At 47.5% G+C, this 14,711-nt stretch overlaps 1 protein-coding gene across 2 annotated transcripts in view; it reads left to right on the forward strand.

Annotated features, from left to right (window-relative positions):
- Positions 1–14,711, forward strand: part of PML (PML nuclear body scaffold) — a gene marked incomplete at both ends in the record, with an annotated part of 41,461 nt that overhangs the window by 15,270 nt on the left and 11,480 nt on the right. For both annotated transcript variants that reach the window (XM_079701403.1, XM_079701404.1), the window contains 4 exons: positions 4,787–5,367; positions 6,895–6,965; positions 12,969–13,088; positions 13,492–13,750. In XM_079701403.1, the coding sequence (XP_079557529.1) occupies positions 4,787–5,367; positions 6,895–6,965; positions 12,969–13,088; positions 13,492–13,750 (1,031 nt within the window). The remainder of the gene's footprint in view (positions 1–4,786; positions 5,368–6,894; positions 6,966–12,968; positions 13,089–13,491; positions 13,751–14,711) is intronic.

A 14,711-nucleotide genomic window follows, 5' to 3' on the forward strand; every position in this document is an offset into this window, starting at 1 on the left:
CAAAGCTCTAACTTGATTTATTTCCCCCCCTGTAGCCAGTTTTCATGATCTAATTGTTGAAAATCCTTTAATGTCCATTAGTTTGGAATGCTTTATTATATAAAATATTACATTCTGATAGATGCCAGGGCCTCTTTCAGGACTATCTGGTCTGTTGTGCTGATCGTTCTCTTGACTATTAGACTAGTATGTACACTTTTAATAACGGTAGTTCTATAATGTTGTCAGTGGCAGAGAAAATCCCCTTCCTTACACTGATTTTTCAAACAATTTCTTAGCTATTTGATCTGTTTACTCCTTCATGTGAAATTCATTCTTTTTTTCTTTTTTTTCATTGTGTGAAATTTAGAATCAGTTGGTTAAGTTTTAAAACCTCATTTGTAATTTGGCTCAAATTGCTTTAAACCTTTGTATTAACTTGAGGAAAATTAACATTATACTATTTAGTCTCTCCCGTTGGGACCTTGATACACTTTTCTGTTTTTAGACTTTCTCTCGTAGTGGGTTTTTGTCATTTACTCCATATAAGTTCTATGTATTTCTTGCTAGGATTATGTCTAGGTATTTTTTTTTTAGCATTTTTTAAATTGCTGTTGTGAATGAGAACATGGAAAATTTTTCCATATTTCTTTTCATTTGCTTTGCTGGAATAGAATTAAGCTGTTTTCTTCTCTTAATTCTGGTACAATCCAGCCACTTTGCTGAGCAACTTCTCATTGATTCCGTGGTGTTTTAGTTCATTCTTTCGAGTGTTCCAGAAGCAAATAAGTGCCCTTTTGCTTTCCAGAGCTACACCTCTCTGTCTGTGTTAAGTCTGGGTCCTTGTCATGGAGCTCCTTGTGGGTAGGTGCCCACCTCACCTCTGTCTCCCCACAAAGTGCCAAGCACACAGTGGGTGCTCAGTAAGTGTCCTTTGCATGAGGGTGAAGGAACCCTAGGCCAAGGAGGTCATCCTTGGTCTTGGGTGGCAGGCGCACAATGGGTCATTCTGATTCAGGGTTTGCAACTCAGTCTTATCAGAAAGTTGGGGGCTTTGGACCCCAGGGCGTCTGATGCAGGCCCCTCAACAGAGACCTGAAGCCAATTGTCTCCTTCCATCCAGAGGGGCAGGGGTGGCTGGTTTCCCTGGGGAGACCCCATTTGGGGCAGAAGGGGCTTAAGAAGAGGACCCAGCAGAGACTGTGGTCCCCCCCAGCAAGTCTTGCTCCCCCTCCAGCCAGGCCACCCCTAGGGGTCCCCTTCCCAGGCCCGGAGCACTCTTTCTAAGGAAGGGTCACTCACCTCGGTCTCAGGCCCTCTCCCATGAATCCAAAGCTAGGAAAACGACAACTGGTTCTAGTTCTCCCTTTATTTCTATAGCCTATCTAATTGCCCACATCTATTAGAATTCTGTTCTTTAATTAAAAACATAGGTAATATCAATACATTCACAAGGTTCAAACATGAGAGCAACCTAAAAGGCATACAGTGAAATGCCTCACACCACCTTTTCCCTGCCTCATCCTGTAAATACTTTTATTAATTTGTATCCTTCCAAGGTTTCTTTATTCAAATACGATCAAATATGAATATATTCTTATTTTTCTCCATTCTTACACAAAAGGCAGCATCCTATAATGCACTTCTGGGGTTTTTTTTGGCTGAGTTGGGTCTTTGTTGCTGCACGCGGGCTTTCTCTAGTTGCGGCAAGCGGGGGCTACTCTTCATTGTGGTGCGTGGGCATCTCATTGCGGTGGCTTCTCTTGTTGCGGGGGATGGGCTCTAGGCACACAGGTTTCAGTAGTTGTGGTGTGCGGGCTCTGGGGCACACGGGCTTTAGTAGTTGTGGCACGCAGGCTCAGTAGTTGTGGCGCCCGGGCTTAGTTGCTCCACGGCATGTGGGATCTTCCTGGCCCAGGGATCGAACCCATGTCCCCTGCATTGGCAGGCAGATTCTTAACCACTGTGCCACCAGGGGAAGTCCCCTATAATACACTTCTACACCTTGATTTTTTTACTTAAAGTATACATTGTCATAATTGAACACAATATATGATAGTCACTGTTCTAACCTTTTATATATATTAACTCATCGAATCCTCCTAATACTCCTATTATTATCCTTATTTTGCCAGAGAGATTTTTCCATATAATGAACTTCCACAGTTTTTTTCAGCTGCATAGTACTCCACTGTACGGGTGCATTGTAATTTGTGTAACTCATTGCCTAGTGGTGGTCACTTAGGTTGTTTCTATTCTTTGCTATTATGGACTGTGTTACGTTGTACAAATGTTATTTTTTATGTATGGAGATAGAGCTGCAGAAAAGATATCTAGAAGGGAGAGTGCTGGGTCAGAGGATAAATACATTTGTAATTTTGATGAATACTGCCAAATTGCCCTCTGTAGAGTTATTCATTCCTTTCATAATTGCTTAACATTTCTCATTAGTAGTGTCTAATTAGGGAGCACTAATATTTCAGGCAATTATAATCATAGTCTTTTTAAAAAACATTCATGTATGGCTTACCTCATTTGATCCTCTCCAGCACTCCCATATGAGGTAGGAATTATCCCTATTTTACAGGTAAGAAAACTGAGGTGCAGAGAGGTTAAATGACCTGCCAAGGAAGGCCACAGAGCAGAGGTCAGATCCACATCTGCCCAGCTTTTTTCTCTGCTCCAACTGCCACTTACCACAGCCACTGGCCCTGCCTCTAGGTGATGTGGGTCTCTGTTACTTAGATCCGATTTCCTGAGTCTGGAGGAGCTCAAGGCTCATGACCCAGTGGCACCCCCCATCCCACTTTCCACACACTTTTCTGTCTCCAGAAAAGCTTTGCTAGCATGGCATAAGTCTCCTGTGTTTGAGCAGGAGGGTCAAGCCCTGGGACTTTACCACCTTGGGTGACTTGGGAAGGTTGAGAGCTGGCAAAGCTGAGGACTAGTACCTGGTTTCAAGATTTTAGAATTGGGTCGGCCAGCAGGCTCTCTGTTGGCAGTTGTGGGACAAGTTGCTGTCAGTAATTAAGGCCAAAGTGGCCCCAGCTAAAATCCTTTCTCCTGGCCTCAGGTGGGCTAACTTATTATTTTCATTGCTGGTGAGAGTAAATTACAGCAGTATTTCTACGGAAGTAACTAATATTTTTCCTGGTAATATTTGAAGAAGCAGCACTGCAGTGTTTCAGAGCATGGACTCTGAGCCAGGCTGCTTGGGTTTTTTATATTAGTTTCCTGTTGCTGCTGTAACATTTACCACAAATTTAGGGACCTAAACCATTAGAGATATATCGTTTTGTACCTCTGGAGGTCAGAAGTCTGAAATGGGTCTCATTGAGCTAAAATCAAGACGTCAGTAGGGCTGTGTTCCTTCTGGAGGCTCTTGAGGAGAATCCATTTTCTTGCCTTTTCCAGCTTCTAGAGGCTGCCTGCATTCTGTATTTCATGATCCCCTTCCATCTTCAAAGCCAGCAGCATAGTGTCACTGTGACCTCTACTTCCATCATCACCTCTCCCTTCTCTCACTCTCCTGCCTCCTGCCTCTTTCCTTTATGAGGACTCTTGTGCTTACATTGGGTCCACCCAGATAATCCAGGATAATCTTCCCATCTCAAGATCCTTAATGTAATCACACCTGTCAAGCCTATTTTGCCGTGTAAGGTGCCATATTCAGGTTCCAGGAATTAGTACTTGGATGGGGGCCATTATTCTGCCTACTACAATTTGCATCTGGACTCTACCACTTACTAACTGTGTGACCTTGGACAAGTTATTGTACCTCTTGCTCAGTTTCCCCATCCTTAAAATAGGGATAATAATAATCCCCACTCCATAGGATTGTTAGAAGGATTAAATGAGTTGATATTTGTCAAATGCTTATAATAGTGTCTGACACATAGTAAATGCTATGGAAGTGTCTGCTGGCTAAAATATATTAAATAAATAAAAATATGCATACTCTTTGATCTAGCAATCCTATTATTTTGTAATGTATTTCATAGAAACAAAAGGATGCATGCATTAGGCTACAAAAAGCATTGGGCATATTGAGGAAAAATGCACAAACAGGAAATCACTGGGATGTCCATTAACAGGATGAATGAATCAGTGTGGTCCATCTGGAATGTAAAGAAGCTATTAATGAGAATACATCAGGTCCATACTTGTAGACCTAGAGGAGTGTCCTGAACAAAAGTTCAATTAAAGGAGGAAGTTACAAAGGTTTAGCATGCTCCTGTTTTTTTTAAGAACATCAACCTGCCCAAAACTGTTGTAGATATTTGAGCCAATTATTTAAACTCTGAATGTCTTGGTTTCTTTATCTGTGAAATGAGGATAACAGTAATTCTCCCTTAAGAAACTCTACGGAGGATTAAGTGGAATGAAATGTATCAAGTCCTTAGAATTCTGCTAGCAGCAGCATAGTCTGGATATTTATGTAAAGCTGTTTGAATAGAGAGAGGTGTGAAGGATGCACCCAGGGTGCTCACCTGGTTGCCTCCGAGGTGGGGAAAGGAAATTCAGAAACGCTGGGAAGAGATGATTAACTTTCTTGTTGTACGTCTTTGCATTGTTTCACGGATGGAGGCTAGCTATTATTACTTTAGTAACTTTTGATGTTCTAATACGTTTTATTGGTATTTTGGATACTATCACCATAACCACAAACATTGAACTGAGAAAAGCACGAACGTAGAAACATACCATGATACAAAGTTTTGTAATTTTTGAAGAGGAATTTAATAACGAATATAAAGAGAAAAAAAGCAGACGAGCCCTAAATCAGGCCAGCCTTATGTGTCCACAGCATCTACTGCCGAGGCTGCTCCAAGCCGCTGTGCTGCTCCTGCGCGCTCCTGGATAGGGGCCACAACGAGCTCAAGTGCGACATCGGGACGGAGATCCAGCAGCGGCAGGAGGAGCTGGACGTCATGACCCAGGACCTTCAGGAGCAGGACCGCGCCTTTGGCGCGGCGCAGGCGCAAATGAGCTCGGCCATCAGCCAGCTGGGCCGCGTGCGCGCGGACATCGAGGAGCTGATCCGCGAGCGCGTGCGCCAGGTGGTGGAACACGTGCTGGGGGTGGAGCGCCAACTGCTGGAGGGGGTGAATGCACGGTACCAGCGCGATTACGAAGAGATAGCAGGCCAACTGGGCCGCCTGGATGCTGTGCTGCAGCGCATCCGTACGGGCAGCGTGCTTGTGCAGAGGATGAAGCTCTATGCTTCCGACCAGGAGGTGCTGGACATGCATGGCTTCCTGCGCGAGGCACTCCAGCAGCTGCGCCAGGAGGAGCCCCAGAGCCTGCGAGCTGCCGTGCGCATGGACAGCTTCGACGAATTCAAGGTGCGCCTGCAGGATCTCGTCTCTCGTATCACCCAGGGCACAGGTAAGCCACCCTCATGGCTGTCCTGTTTACCGTTTAAGGGCTTGGGCCTTGCCGCTGTCCCTTGGGAAAGGCGGGGTAGAGAAGATCAGTTCCGTATGACAGAAAAGGAAACTATGGGGTTTTTATTAAGTCTCTTGGGTTTGATCACATCATAGGTTACAGGGTGCAGGATAAATCTGGGGGAGAGGAGGCACTGACACGAGGCTGCAGCCACCCAGAGGGGTCACGTTTGACTGATTAACAAGGCCCTATGGATTAGCTGCGATCTTGTGACCCTAGAGGAAGTTAAGAAACGACAAAGCTGAGAACCAGACCCTGTATCATTTTAGCCCCAGAGGGACCAACCACTTCAGGAGATTCTCTTAAGCCACCTGTGTCCAGCAACAGAGAAGTTAACTGGAACATGCGGTATGGGCAAAGGGGCTGAAAACCACTCCCCCTATCCCCTGTGGTTGAGTGCTTACCCAGAACCATGCTAGGGCTCAGTGGAGGAGACCTTTTTCCCCTGGGATGGCCTGCCATCTGGACCAGCTTCCAACCTTTATGGGCCCTGCCTTGTACTGGGCACTTGGGAAGTATGGAGACAGCACACCAGTTCCTGACCTGGAGTTGTCCAGTCCAACTGGGAGACAAGGTTGGGGCACATTACATAGCTGAGGAATGAGACAGTGCTTGGCTCTGCAATACAAATCCAGGAGTTGCAGCACCTTTATAGGAGCTGGAGATATCAGGGGAGTTCCAAGAGACACAGGGGGTACACAGGAGGGCCTCCAGGGCGGGGAGGCTTTAATGGCTCTTTGACAAAATCTCTAGGCTGGACTCTGAGTTCTGCTCAGCTGGTGTGAGGATGACCTTACTGGGTAAGGGGCGGGAGGCTACAGAATCTGAAGGTCCTCAGGTAGGTGCCAGTGATGGAGACCTTGCTCACTCCTGCCCTTGGCGATAGCGGATGTGGGCTTATAACAGTGCAGTACTAGAGTGGGCGTGGACTTGTGCCTTCTCCACCTAGGTGGTGACTGTTACCCCATGTACAGGAAATGACCTGCATAGAGTTTAAACAGCTTGCCTTGGGTGTTGTAACCGGGAAGTGGCAGAGAAAGGAGTTATTTTATTCTGAAGCATGAGAGATTTAGATTTAATAAAAACAGGGTGCAGGTCAGAAGAGTATCACGGAGCTCTCATTATGCAGAGAAATCAGTGAGCAGTAGCGGTGTTAGGATTGTCCAGGCTTTGCCTTGGTGGTAGCCCCAAGATGGAGAGAGCTGTGCTTGGGGTTTGGAGCCAAAGGCAAGCACTCTCTAGTGCTACCTCTCTCTTCCTTCTGGCTGAGTTCATGCCCATTGCAGTCAGGAAGCTTTCTTTCCAATTACAGCCCCTCCATGGAGCTTCCCCAGTGCTGCCAGAGGCCCTGGAGAATGGGTCTCCAGGAAAAGCAATGGGGATGTTTCCTTTGTCACTGTCCCGAGACAGGATGCTTCTCACCAGGGATGTCTCTGACCTGCCTGTGACCTTCTCTGTGTTCTCCAGATGCAGCTGTTTCCAGGAGAGCCAGCCCAGAAGCTGCCCGCACTCCCAAAGACACTTCTGACGTTGACCTGGTGAGATGGGCTTGAGGTCTGAAGGGGAGGTGGTATGTCCTGCCGGTCAGGTGGGTTGGGAGTTTCCCTGTGTAAGGAAGGAAACTGAGTCTTGCTCTTCCTGTGTCTGCAGGCAGTAGAGGAGGGAGAGCACCTGAGAGAGGGACAGCAAGGGCCTGGACTGGAGCCTTCAGTGGGAGGGAACAAAGGAAGGGCTGGCTGGCTGGCTCTGGGCTCCTGAATGCCAAAGTAGCTCTTGATGGGTTCAGGAGGGGTTAGGCCCAGGGATGGACAGGAGATAAAGGAGGTGGTCACTGGTAGGCAGGCCCTTGATAGATGTGGCAGATGACCCTCCCTCCGTGTGCCCCACCCCAGGTATGTGGACCTTCCCCTTGTCTCCCCCCACACATGGATCTTGGAGATGAATGAAGAATGGGGCCAGGAGTCAGACAGTGATCACAGCAGCCTGGGTTCTATCGGTGTGATTTCAGGGTCAGCATAGTTCCAAGAACCATAGTTTTCAGGGTTTGGAAGTGCCCACACTCCCTCTAATGTTGGCATTACCTCTGCAGCACCCCTGACCTGTGGCTGTCCAGCTATCATGCACACCCTCCAGGGACAGGAAGCTCACTCATTCTTGAGGCAGCCACTCCCATCTCTGGACTGCTCTTGGAGTGCATCCCTGGGTGGAAATGCAACGGCATCCCTTTAACCTGTCCTCTTGGGTGCTTGCATGCATGGCTCCTCTCTGCCAGGATAAGCTTCTTCAGTTTCTTCTTGGACCGGGCATCTGGTCTGCCCCCCATCCTGGTCATCCAGGTGTACGTGCCTATTGAGGATCTGGGCCCAGGACTGACTAGTCCTCCATGGAAAGCAAGTCTTATGGTGAGGGTGTTCAGCCTTTCTAGCTTTGCCATGGCATGGCCTATAGGAGAGAGAGATTGCTGTAGGCTGAGGCAATCAGGAGAGGCTTCCTGTTAGAGGCAGAACTTAGGATCTGAGAGTTTCAAAGCTAGGAGAGATCTCGGATTCTGACCTTCTCTTGTACAGAGGATGAAGCTAAGGCTCCCAGAGAGGGTGTGACTTAACCTGAGGCCACACAGCAAGCTAGGGGCAGGACTTGAAGCCACTTCCTAACTGCCTTGGGTACTGCATTCCCATATACCCATATACAAAAGTAAAAAACACCAGGGGGGAACCTCCCTGGTGGTCCAGTGGTAAAGACTCCACACTTCCACTACAGGGGATGCAAGTTCGATCCCTGGTTGGGGAACTAAGATTGCATGTGCCTTGCAGCACACCCTAAAAAAATAAATAAATAAAAATAAAATAAGATGGTGCATTAAAAAAGAATACAACGACGATAAAAATAAATAAATAAAACAAAAATCATTTAAAAAAAAAAAACACCAGGGGAGTTCTCTGGTGATCTAGTGGTTAGGATTCCAGGCTTTCACTGCCGTGGCCTGGGTTCAACATCCCGCAAGCCACATGGTGCAGCCAAAAAAAAAAAACTTAAAAAAGGACATTTTAGCCCATTTTTTTAAACATGAAAAACACATTTTATTGCACTTAAGTTACAAGAAAATAAAATTTCTAAGTGAATCAAACCATAGACACAATCCCTTTAAAGGTTGTTTTCCTCCATCATGTCAGGTTGTTACATAACTAAAATTAACCAACTTGAATCTGATTGTTTTAAATCAGACTATAAATAAAACAAACAAAAAAATAAACCAGAAGAGGGAAAAAAAGATCACCTAGGATAGTGTTAAACCACTTTCACAGTTCAGCTTGAGTTGTGGCTCTTGGAGAATGAGGCAAACCATTTGACTTTTTCATTCATTTTGCTTGTTTACGTGTGACGCCTTTGCTACAAAAACTGGATAGTTTCTGCTTTGTCAGTTACTCAGAGCAATAAAACTGTAACAGTTGTTTTCCCAAATACTGTAAAACACTAAGACTGACCAGCGACTTAATTTTGTTTTATATATTTTTAAAATATTTTGTGAGTTTTATTATGTATGTCCATCCATTTACCACAGCCCTCAAAAAGAAAAGTTTCTCTGCAGAACAGGCGGCAACAGCTCTGTTCCAAGGAATGTGTTTTAATTTTTGCCCAGATAAAAGAAAATAAGCTTTGCACACACACTCAATTCTTTACTTGCAGGCATACTTCACTCCTTATTTTCTGAAACTCTCCCATTCTCAGCCTCTTAGAGGCACAGATGGTTCAAGTTTCAGTTAGCCCATTTTTTGGATAAGCAATACAATCACATGGTCAGAAATAAAAACCTAAAAGTAATAATGTCTCTCTCCCACCTTGTCCCCTGTCTGTCCAGTTCTTATACCCATATTCCTATCTTTATTAATTTTTACATACCCTTCCAAAATTACTTTATGTAATTACAAGCAAATATGACTATATATATTTGCTTTCCTTTTTTTTTTTTTTTTGTACAAAAGTAGCACAGTACCACATATACATAGTATTGTGCCCTAGGCATAATAGTATGTAGGAATTCTTTTTTTTTATTGTATTTTATCTTTTGGCTGCGTTGGGTCTTCATTGCTGCATGTGGGCTTTTCTCTGGTTGCAGCGAGCGGAGGCTACTCTTCGTTGCAGTGCATGGGCTTCTCATTGCAGTGGCTTCTCTTGTTGCAGAGCACGGGCTCTAGGGCGTGGGCTTCAGTAGTTGTGGCGCACGGGCTTAGTTGCTCCACGGCATGTGGGATCTTCCCGGACCAGGGCACGAACCCGTGTCCCCTGCATTGGCAGGCGGATTCTTAACCACTGCGCCACCAGGGAAGCCCCAGTATTTGGGAATTCTTACCTTATCAGTAGACAGGGAGCTTCCTGATGCCTTTTTGCATCTGCATGGTGGTCCATTAAGTGGATGTAGCATGGTTTATTTTTAGCTGACTCCTTGGCTATTTAGGTTGTTTTGGCATTACAAACAGTGCTAGAATGAAAAATGTCCCCAAAGAAATCATATGAATGATAGTTGAAAGTGCCGTGGGTCCACAGATTGCACTGTCTTCCAGGTGTCAGTCGCTGGTTAATGAACAGCAAGAGAGCCTGTACTCTTGTGTGAATAAGGTCTAGGCATTTTGCCAGGTCTGGTCTTGTGACCTCTCACTACCAGCTACTAAGCAGTTTGAACTTGGAACCTCAGAAGAGTCCTCTTCCTGCAAAGTCTCTTGCTTTCACTTTGGTAATAGGCTTGGGGGTGAGGGTGGATGGAGCTGGGGAATGGAAGTGGGTCACACACCATGTGTGCAAAGGACAGGTGTGGCCGCTTGAGGGTGGCAGGCATGGTCTGGTTGTGCCAGAAGAAAGGCAACTCTTGGACCCACATTCCTGCCTTAGGAGGCAGGAACTGGGCTTCTAGGGCCGACACTCATCTCTCTTGAAACTGCTGATGTACTTTCATCGCCACCCTGTGCCTGTAGGCGGAGAGGGTGAAAAACACCAACAGGCTTAACTAGGAGCACATGGGTGGGACAGTGGCTCAGACATTTTCCCTCCTCTATTTCTCACAGGCTCTTTTTGCAATGACGTCACAATACAATGGAAAAAAAATAAATTGTTTTAAAACTGTAAAACAACTATAAATCAGTCATCATGATTTTTTTTCTTTACTGAGCCCTCATGTGTGTCCCCTGCTTCATTAACATTGCAGGCGGTGTCAGGGAGGATGGGACGGAGGTGGAGAGGAGCCCAGCCCTGTCTTGGGGGAGTTCACAGCCCAGGTGGAAAGAGGTTCTCTTACATGCCAGCAGTTTGCAGAGACATACATGAAGGATAGACCAGGACCTTTTCAGCTCTTTCATTTTTAATGGTGATCAAATACATACAACATCAAATTTGCCTAGAAGTGGAATTGCTGGATCATATACTAATTCTGTTTTTAATTTTTGAGGAACCACCATACAGTTTTCCATGGTGGCTGCGTCATATTCTGCGTTACCACCGACAGTGCACAGTGGTTCCAATTTCTCTACGTTTCTCATTCACACTTTTTTTTTAATAGTGGCCATCTTAATGAATGTGAAGTGATTTAAACTTTTTTGACTACTGCCCACTGTAAAAAATATATTTTACATCTAACCTACAGGGTATACACATGCACATACCTGTAGCTAAAACAGAAGTTTTGCAAAACAAATTATGCTTATAAACATGGGAGTTACTCTAATTTTCTGTTCTGTATTATTCTATGTAATACAAAAAAATGCTAGTCATGACATTGCTTTCGTGATCCACTCATGGGTCACAACTGTAGTTTGCAGAACACTGGCACAGAGAGTGCTGTGGAGTCTGTGTACTTTCCCTAGAGACCTGGGAGATCATCCCCTCTTCCCTTCCCACACACAGGTGTGCTCTCTGATCCAGCTCTCCTCCCTTTCTGTAAAGATGTTGAGAAAAATAAACCTGGGAAGCAAGGAGGAGGGAAGGAAATCAGTCCATTATAGCCAATGATTTGGGAGCCCACGTTTCACATGAAAGCACTCGATACCAAGAAGAGCCCCACCTCAGGGTCCTGGTCCCCAGCACATGGCCTGTCGTGCGGGGCTTTCCCTGCCTTCCCCAGCCTGGGCTCGGCCAGGTAATCCCTGCTGTGCACCCCGTGAGGGTGGGCCTGACTATGTCGCCCACCACACGGGAGGGACAGAGCTTGTCCTGAGGAAAGCACATCCCTGGCCTCATCCTCTTACAGCCCAGTGCCTGGCTTTTCTCTGTTCAACCCAGAGCCCCCTCCAGCTGTGTGAGAATCCCCTTCCTTCACTGGGTGGACGGACCGCAGGCTCCTGATGGATGGTCATCCACTGAGTGCACAGGGGCTGTGAGGTGCCAAGGGGTCAGGATTGCAGGCAGGAGTGGCAGGCCAGGGCCCCTGGATTGAGCCCTGGAGTCTGGGCCTCCCCTTTCGGAGGGACACTCCCCACGTCACCCACTTGGTTTCAGCAAAAGGTCCAGCTTATTCTTCAGTGTCACATGGTAGAGAAGGATGGTGCAGAGGGATGTTAAAGGATACAGTGGTTGCAGGAAGGGAACTTGCATTTCAAAAACACGATTCAAGCCCTGGTCCAGGCCTTTATTAGGTTTGTGACCTTAGGAAGTCACTTCACCTCTTTGTGCCTCGGTTTCCTTTTCTGTAGATAGGCAATAATCGTAATATAGTACCATCCTCTTTTTTTTAAACTATAATTTTATTGTAACATTCACATAAGAAAATTCACCATTTTAACTATTTTATTAAAGTGTACAATCCAGTGACATTTAGTACACTCATAGTCTGGTACAACCATCCCACCTCTAGTTCCAGAGTACTTTCATTACCACAAAAGGAAACCCGGTACCCATGAAGCAGTCACTCCTCACTTCCCCTCCCCCAGCCCCTGGCAACCACCAATCTGCTGTCTCCGTGCATTGGCACTTCTGAATATTTCATATAAATGGAATCAGACAGTATGTGTTCTTCTGTGGCTGGCTTTTCACTTAGCCTGATGTGTTCCAGTTTCATCCACGTTGTGTGTGTCAGTACTTTATTCCTTTTTATGGCTGGATAATATTCCCCTGAATGGCTATCCCACATTTTGTTTATCCATTCATCAGCTGGGTTGTTTCCACCTTTTGGCTATTGTGAACAGGTGACAGGGAGGCCAGTGTCAGCTCAGTAGTGAGCACTTTGTCCCTGGAGTTGTCTAGGCTGGGCCTATTGTCAAGCGAGCCTTGAGTTGTTGGGCAGTGTGATCCCTGAGGTCATCTTCCAGCCCCGTTAGGATGCACAAGCATTGAAGTGGTCCCTGGATGCCAGCACCTCAGGGTCACAAGGGGGTGAAGTCATGGAGGCTGTGGGGAGGACTTCTGGTCCCCAGTAGGCTCTGGGCTTTGGACTGGGCAGCCTGCACCTGTTTCTGGGTGAGGCCTTGGGGACTGGGCTGACCCCAGGCCTGGGGACCTGGCCCTGGTCCTGCTGCCTGGTCATTTCTGACTACCCTCATTTCCTGACTTTGCAGCCAGAGGAGGCGCAGAGGGCCCAGGTGCAGGCCCCAGGATTGGCTGTGGTACAGCCGGTGCCAGGGGCACACCCTGTGCCAGTGTACGCCTACTCCATCAAAGACCCCTCCTGCAGAGAGGTAAGGTTCTCCCCCACCCTCCCCTCCCCTCCCGAGGGCCCAGATCCTCCTAGGCGGTAAGAGGTGGAGCTGAAGTGAGAATCCAGACCTCAATAGGCACCTATTCTACACTCTCCCTGCTCTTGGTTGCCCTGTCAGGAAGCTCCTCTCCAAGCATGAGCCCCTCCCAGGGCAGTCAGAGGCCAGCAGAGGTCAGTGGTCAGTGGTCACCAGCAGGGCCAGTGTGCATGCTGACCTGGGAGGGCATCCTGTATAGAGAGGCGTGATCTACGTGGCAGATAGCAGAGAGAACAGCAGGAGCAAAGGGCACGGGGGGCACAGGTTCCTGCCACCCAGGTCTGGTCTCTGCCCGCTGCCCCAGTAGGAGGCTCCTGACCCTACCCTGTGACTCCCCGTTGCACAGGAGGTCTCCAACACAGCCACACCACAGAAGAGGAAGTCCTGCCAGACCGAGTGCCCCAGGAAGGTCATCAAGATGGAGTCTGAGGAGGAGAAAGAGTCAAGGTTGGCTCGGAGCTCCCCTGAGCAGCCCAGGCCCAGCACCTCCAAGGCAGTCTCGCCACCCCACCTGGACAGGTCCCCCAGCCCCAAGAGCCCCGTCATAGGAAATGAGACCTTCCTGCCCGACAGCAACCATGCGACCAGCGACCCTGGGGAGGCAGGTAGGGAGGTGGGTGGGCAGCAGAGGCTGAGGCCTGCACGCTGTCCTCCAGGGGCTGGGTGGGACCCCTCTTCTGCATCCTGACCCTACCCACGGAGCCCAAGGCCAACAGCATTCCCTGTGTGTCCTGCCCTCAGCTGCCACCAAATGGGGATGGGAAAGCCCAGGGCTTGTCTGGGGGATGAGAGTGGATAGTTTAGCCTGTGCTTTGCTGGGATGCCAGTGTGACGAGTGTGACGGGCCAAAGACCACATCTCCTTAGTTCCTTCCCCTAACACAGTCTTCACACTCTTACAGAACCCAGCACTGTGCCTCTGCATGGGGTGGGTCTCCCCAAGAAATGCTTGTTGGTGGGTGCCTGGCATGTGCCCAGAGAGGACTTGGGTAAAGTCCACACCCATCGGTTCCCAAATTTTTCTGCCACCTGCCTAAGGTACCTCATTTGTCCTAGATACCTTTTACGGCCCCTGCCAGAGAGGGAGTCCTTTCATGTGAGTTGAGGTCAACCCATAGAATTCTGGAATGTTCAAGACAGTTCTTCCTGGATCTGTTTTACCCAGAGTCCAGCTTTATTTTCATTCTAGGTCCCACACTGACCCCTGTCCCTGGTCACACTGAACCCCGACACTGGTCACACACTCAGCCCTGACTGATAATCCTTGCTCACAAATACTATTGGTAATCAGAAGGTTTTGATTAACCTAGATAAAGTTTCTTTTTTTAAAATTAATTAATTAAGTTGTTTATTTATTTATTGGCTGCGTTGGGTCTTTGTTGCTGCGCACGGGCTTTCTCTAGTTGCGGTGAGCAGGGGCTACTCTTCGTTCTGGTGCTCGGGCTTCTCATTGCAGTGGCTTCTCTTATTGCGGAGCATGGGCTCTAGGCGCGCGGGCTTCAGTAGTTGTGGCACGCGGGCTCAGTAGCTGTGGTTCGTGGGCTCTAGAGCGCAGGCTCAGTAGTTG

The sequence above is a fragment of the Hyperoodon ampullatus genome, assembly GCF_949752795.1.
Source record: "Hyperoodon ampullatus genome assembly, chromosome: 3".
NCBI classification, from domain to species: domain Eukaryota; kingdom Metazoa; phylum Chordata; class Mammalia; order Artiodactyla; family Ziphiidae; genus Hyperoodon; species Hyperoodon ampullatus.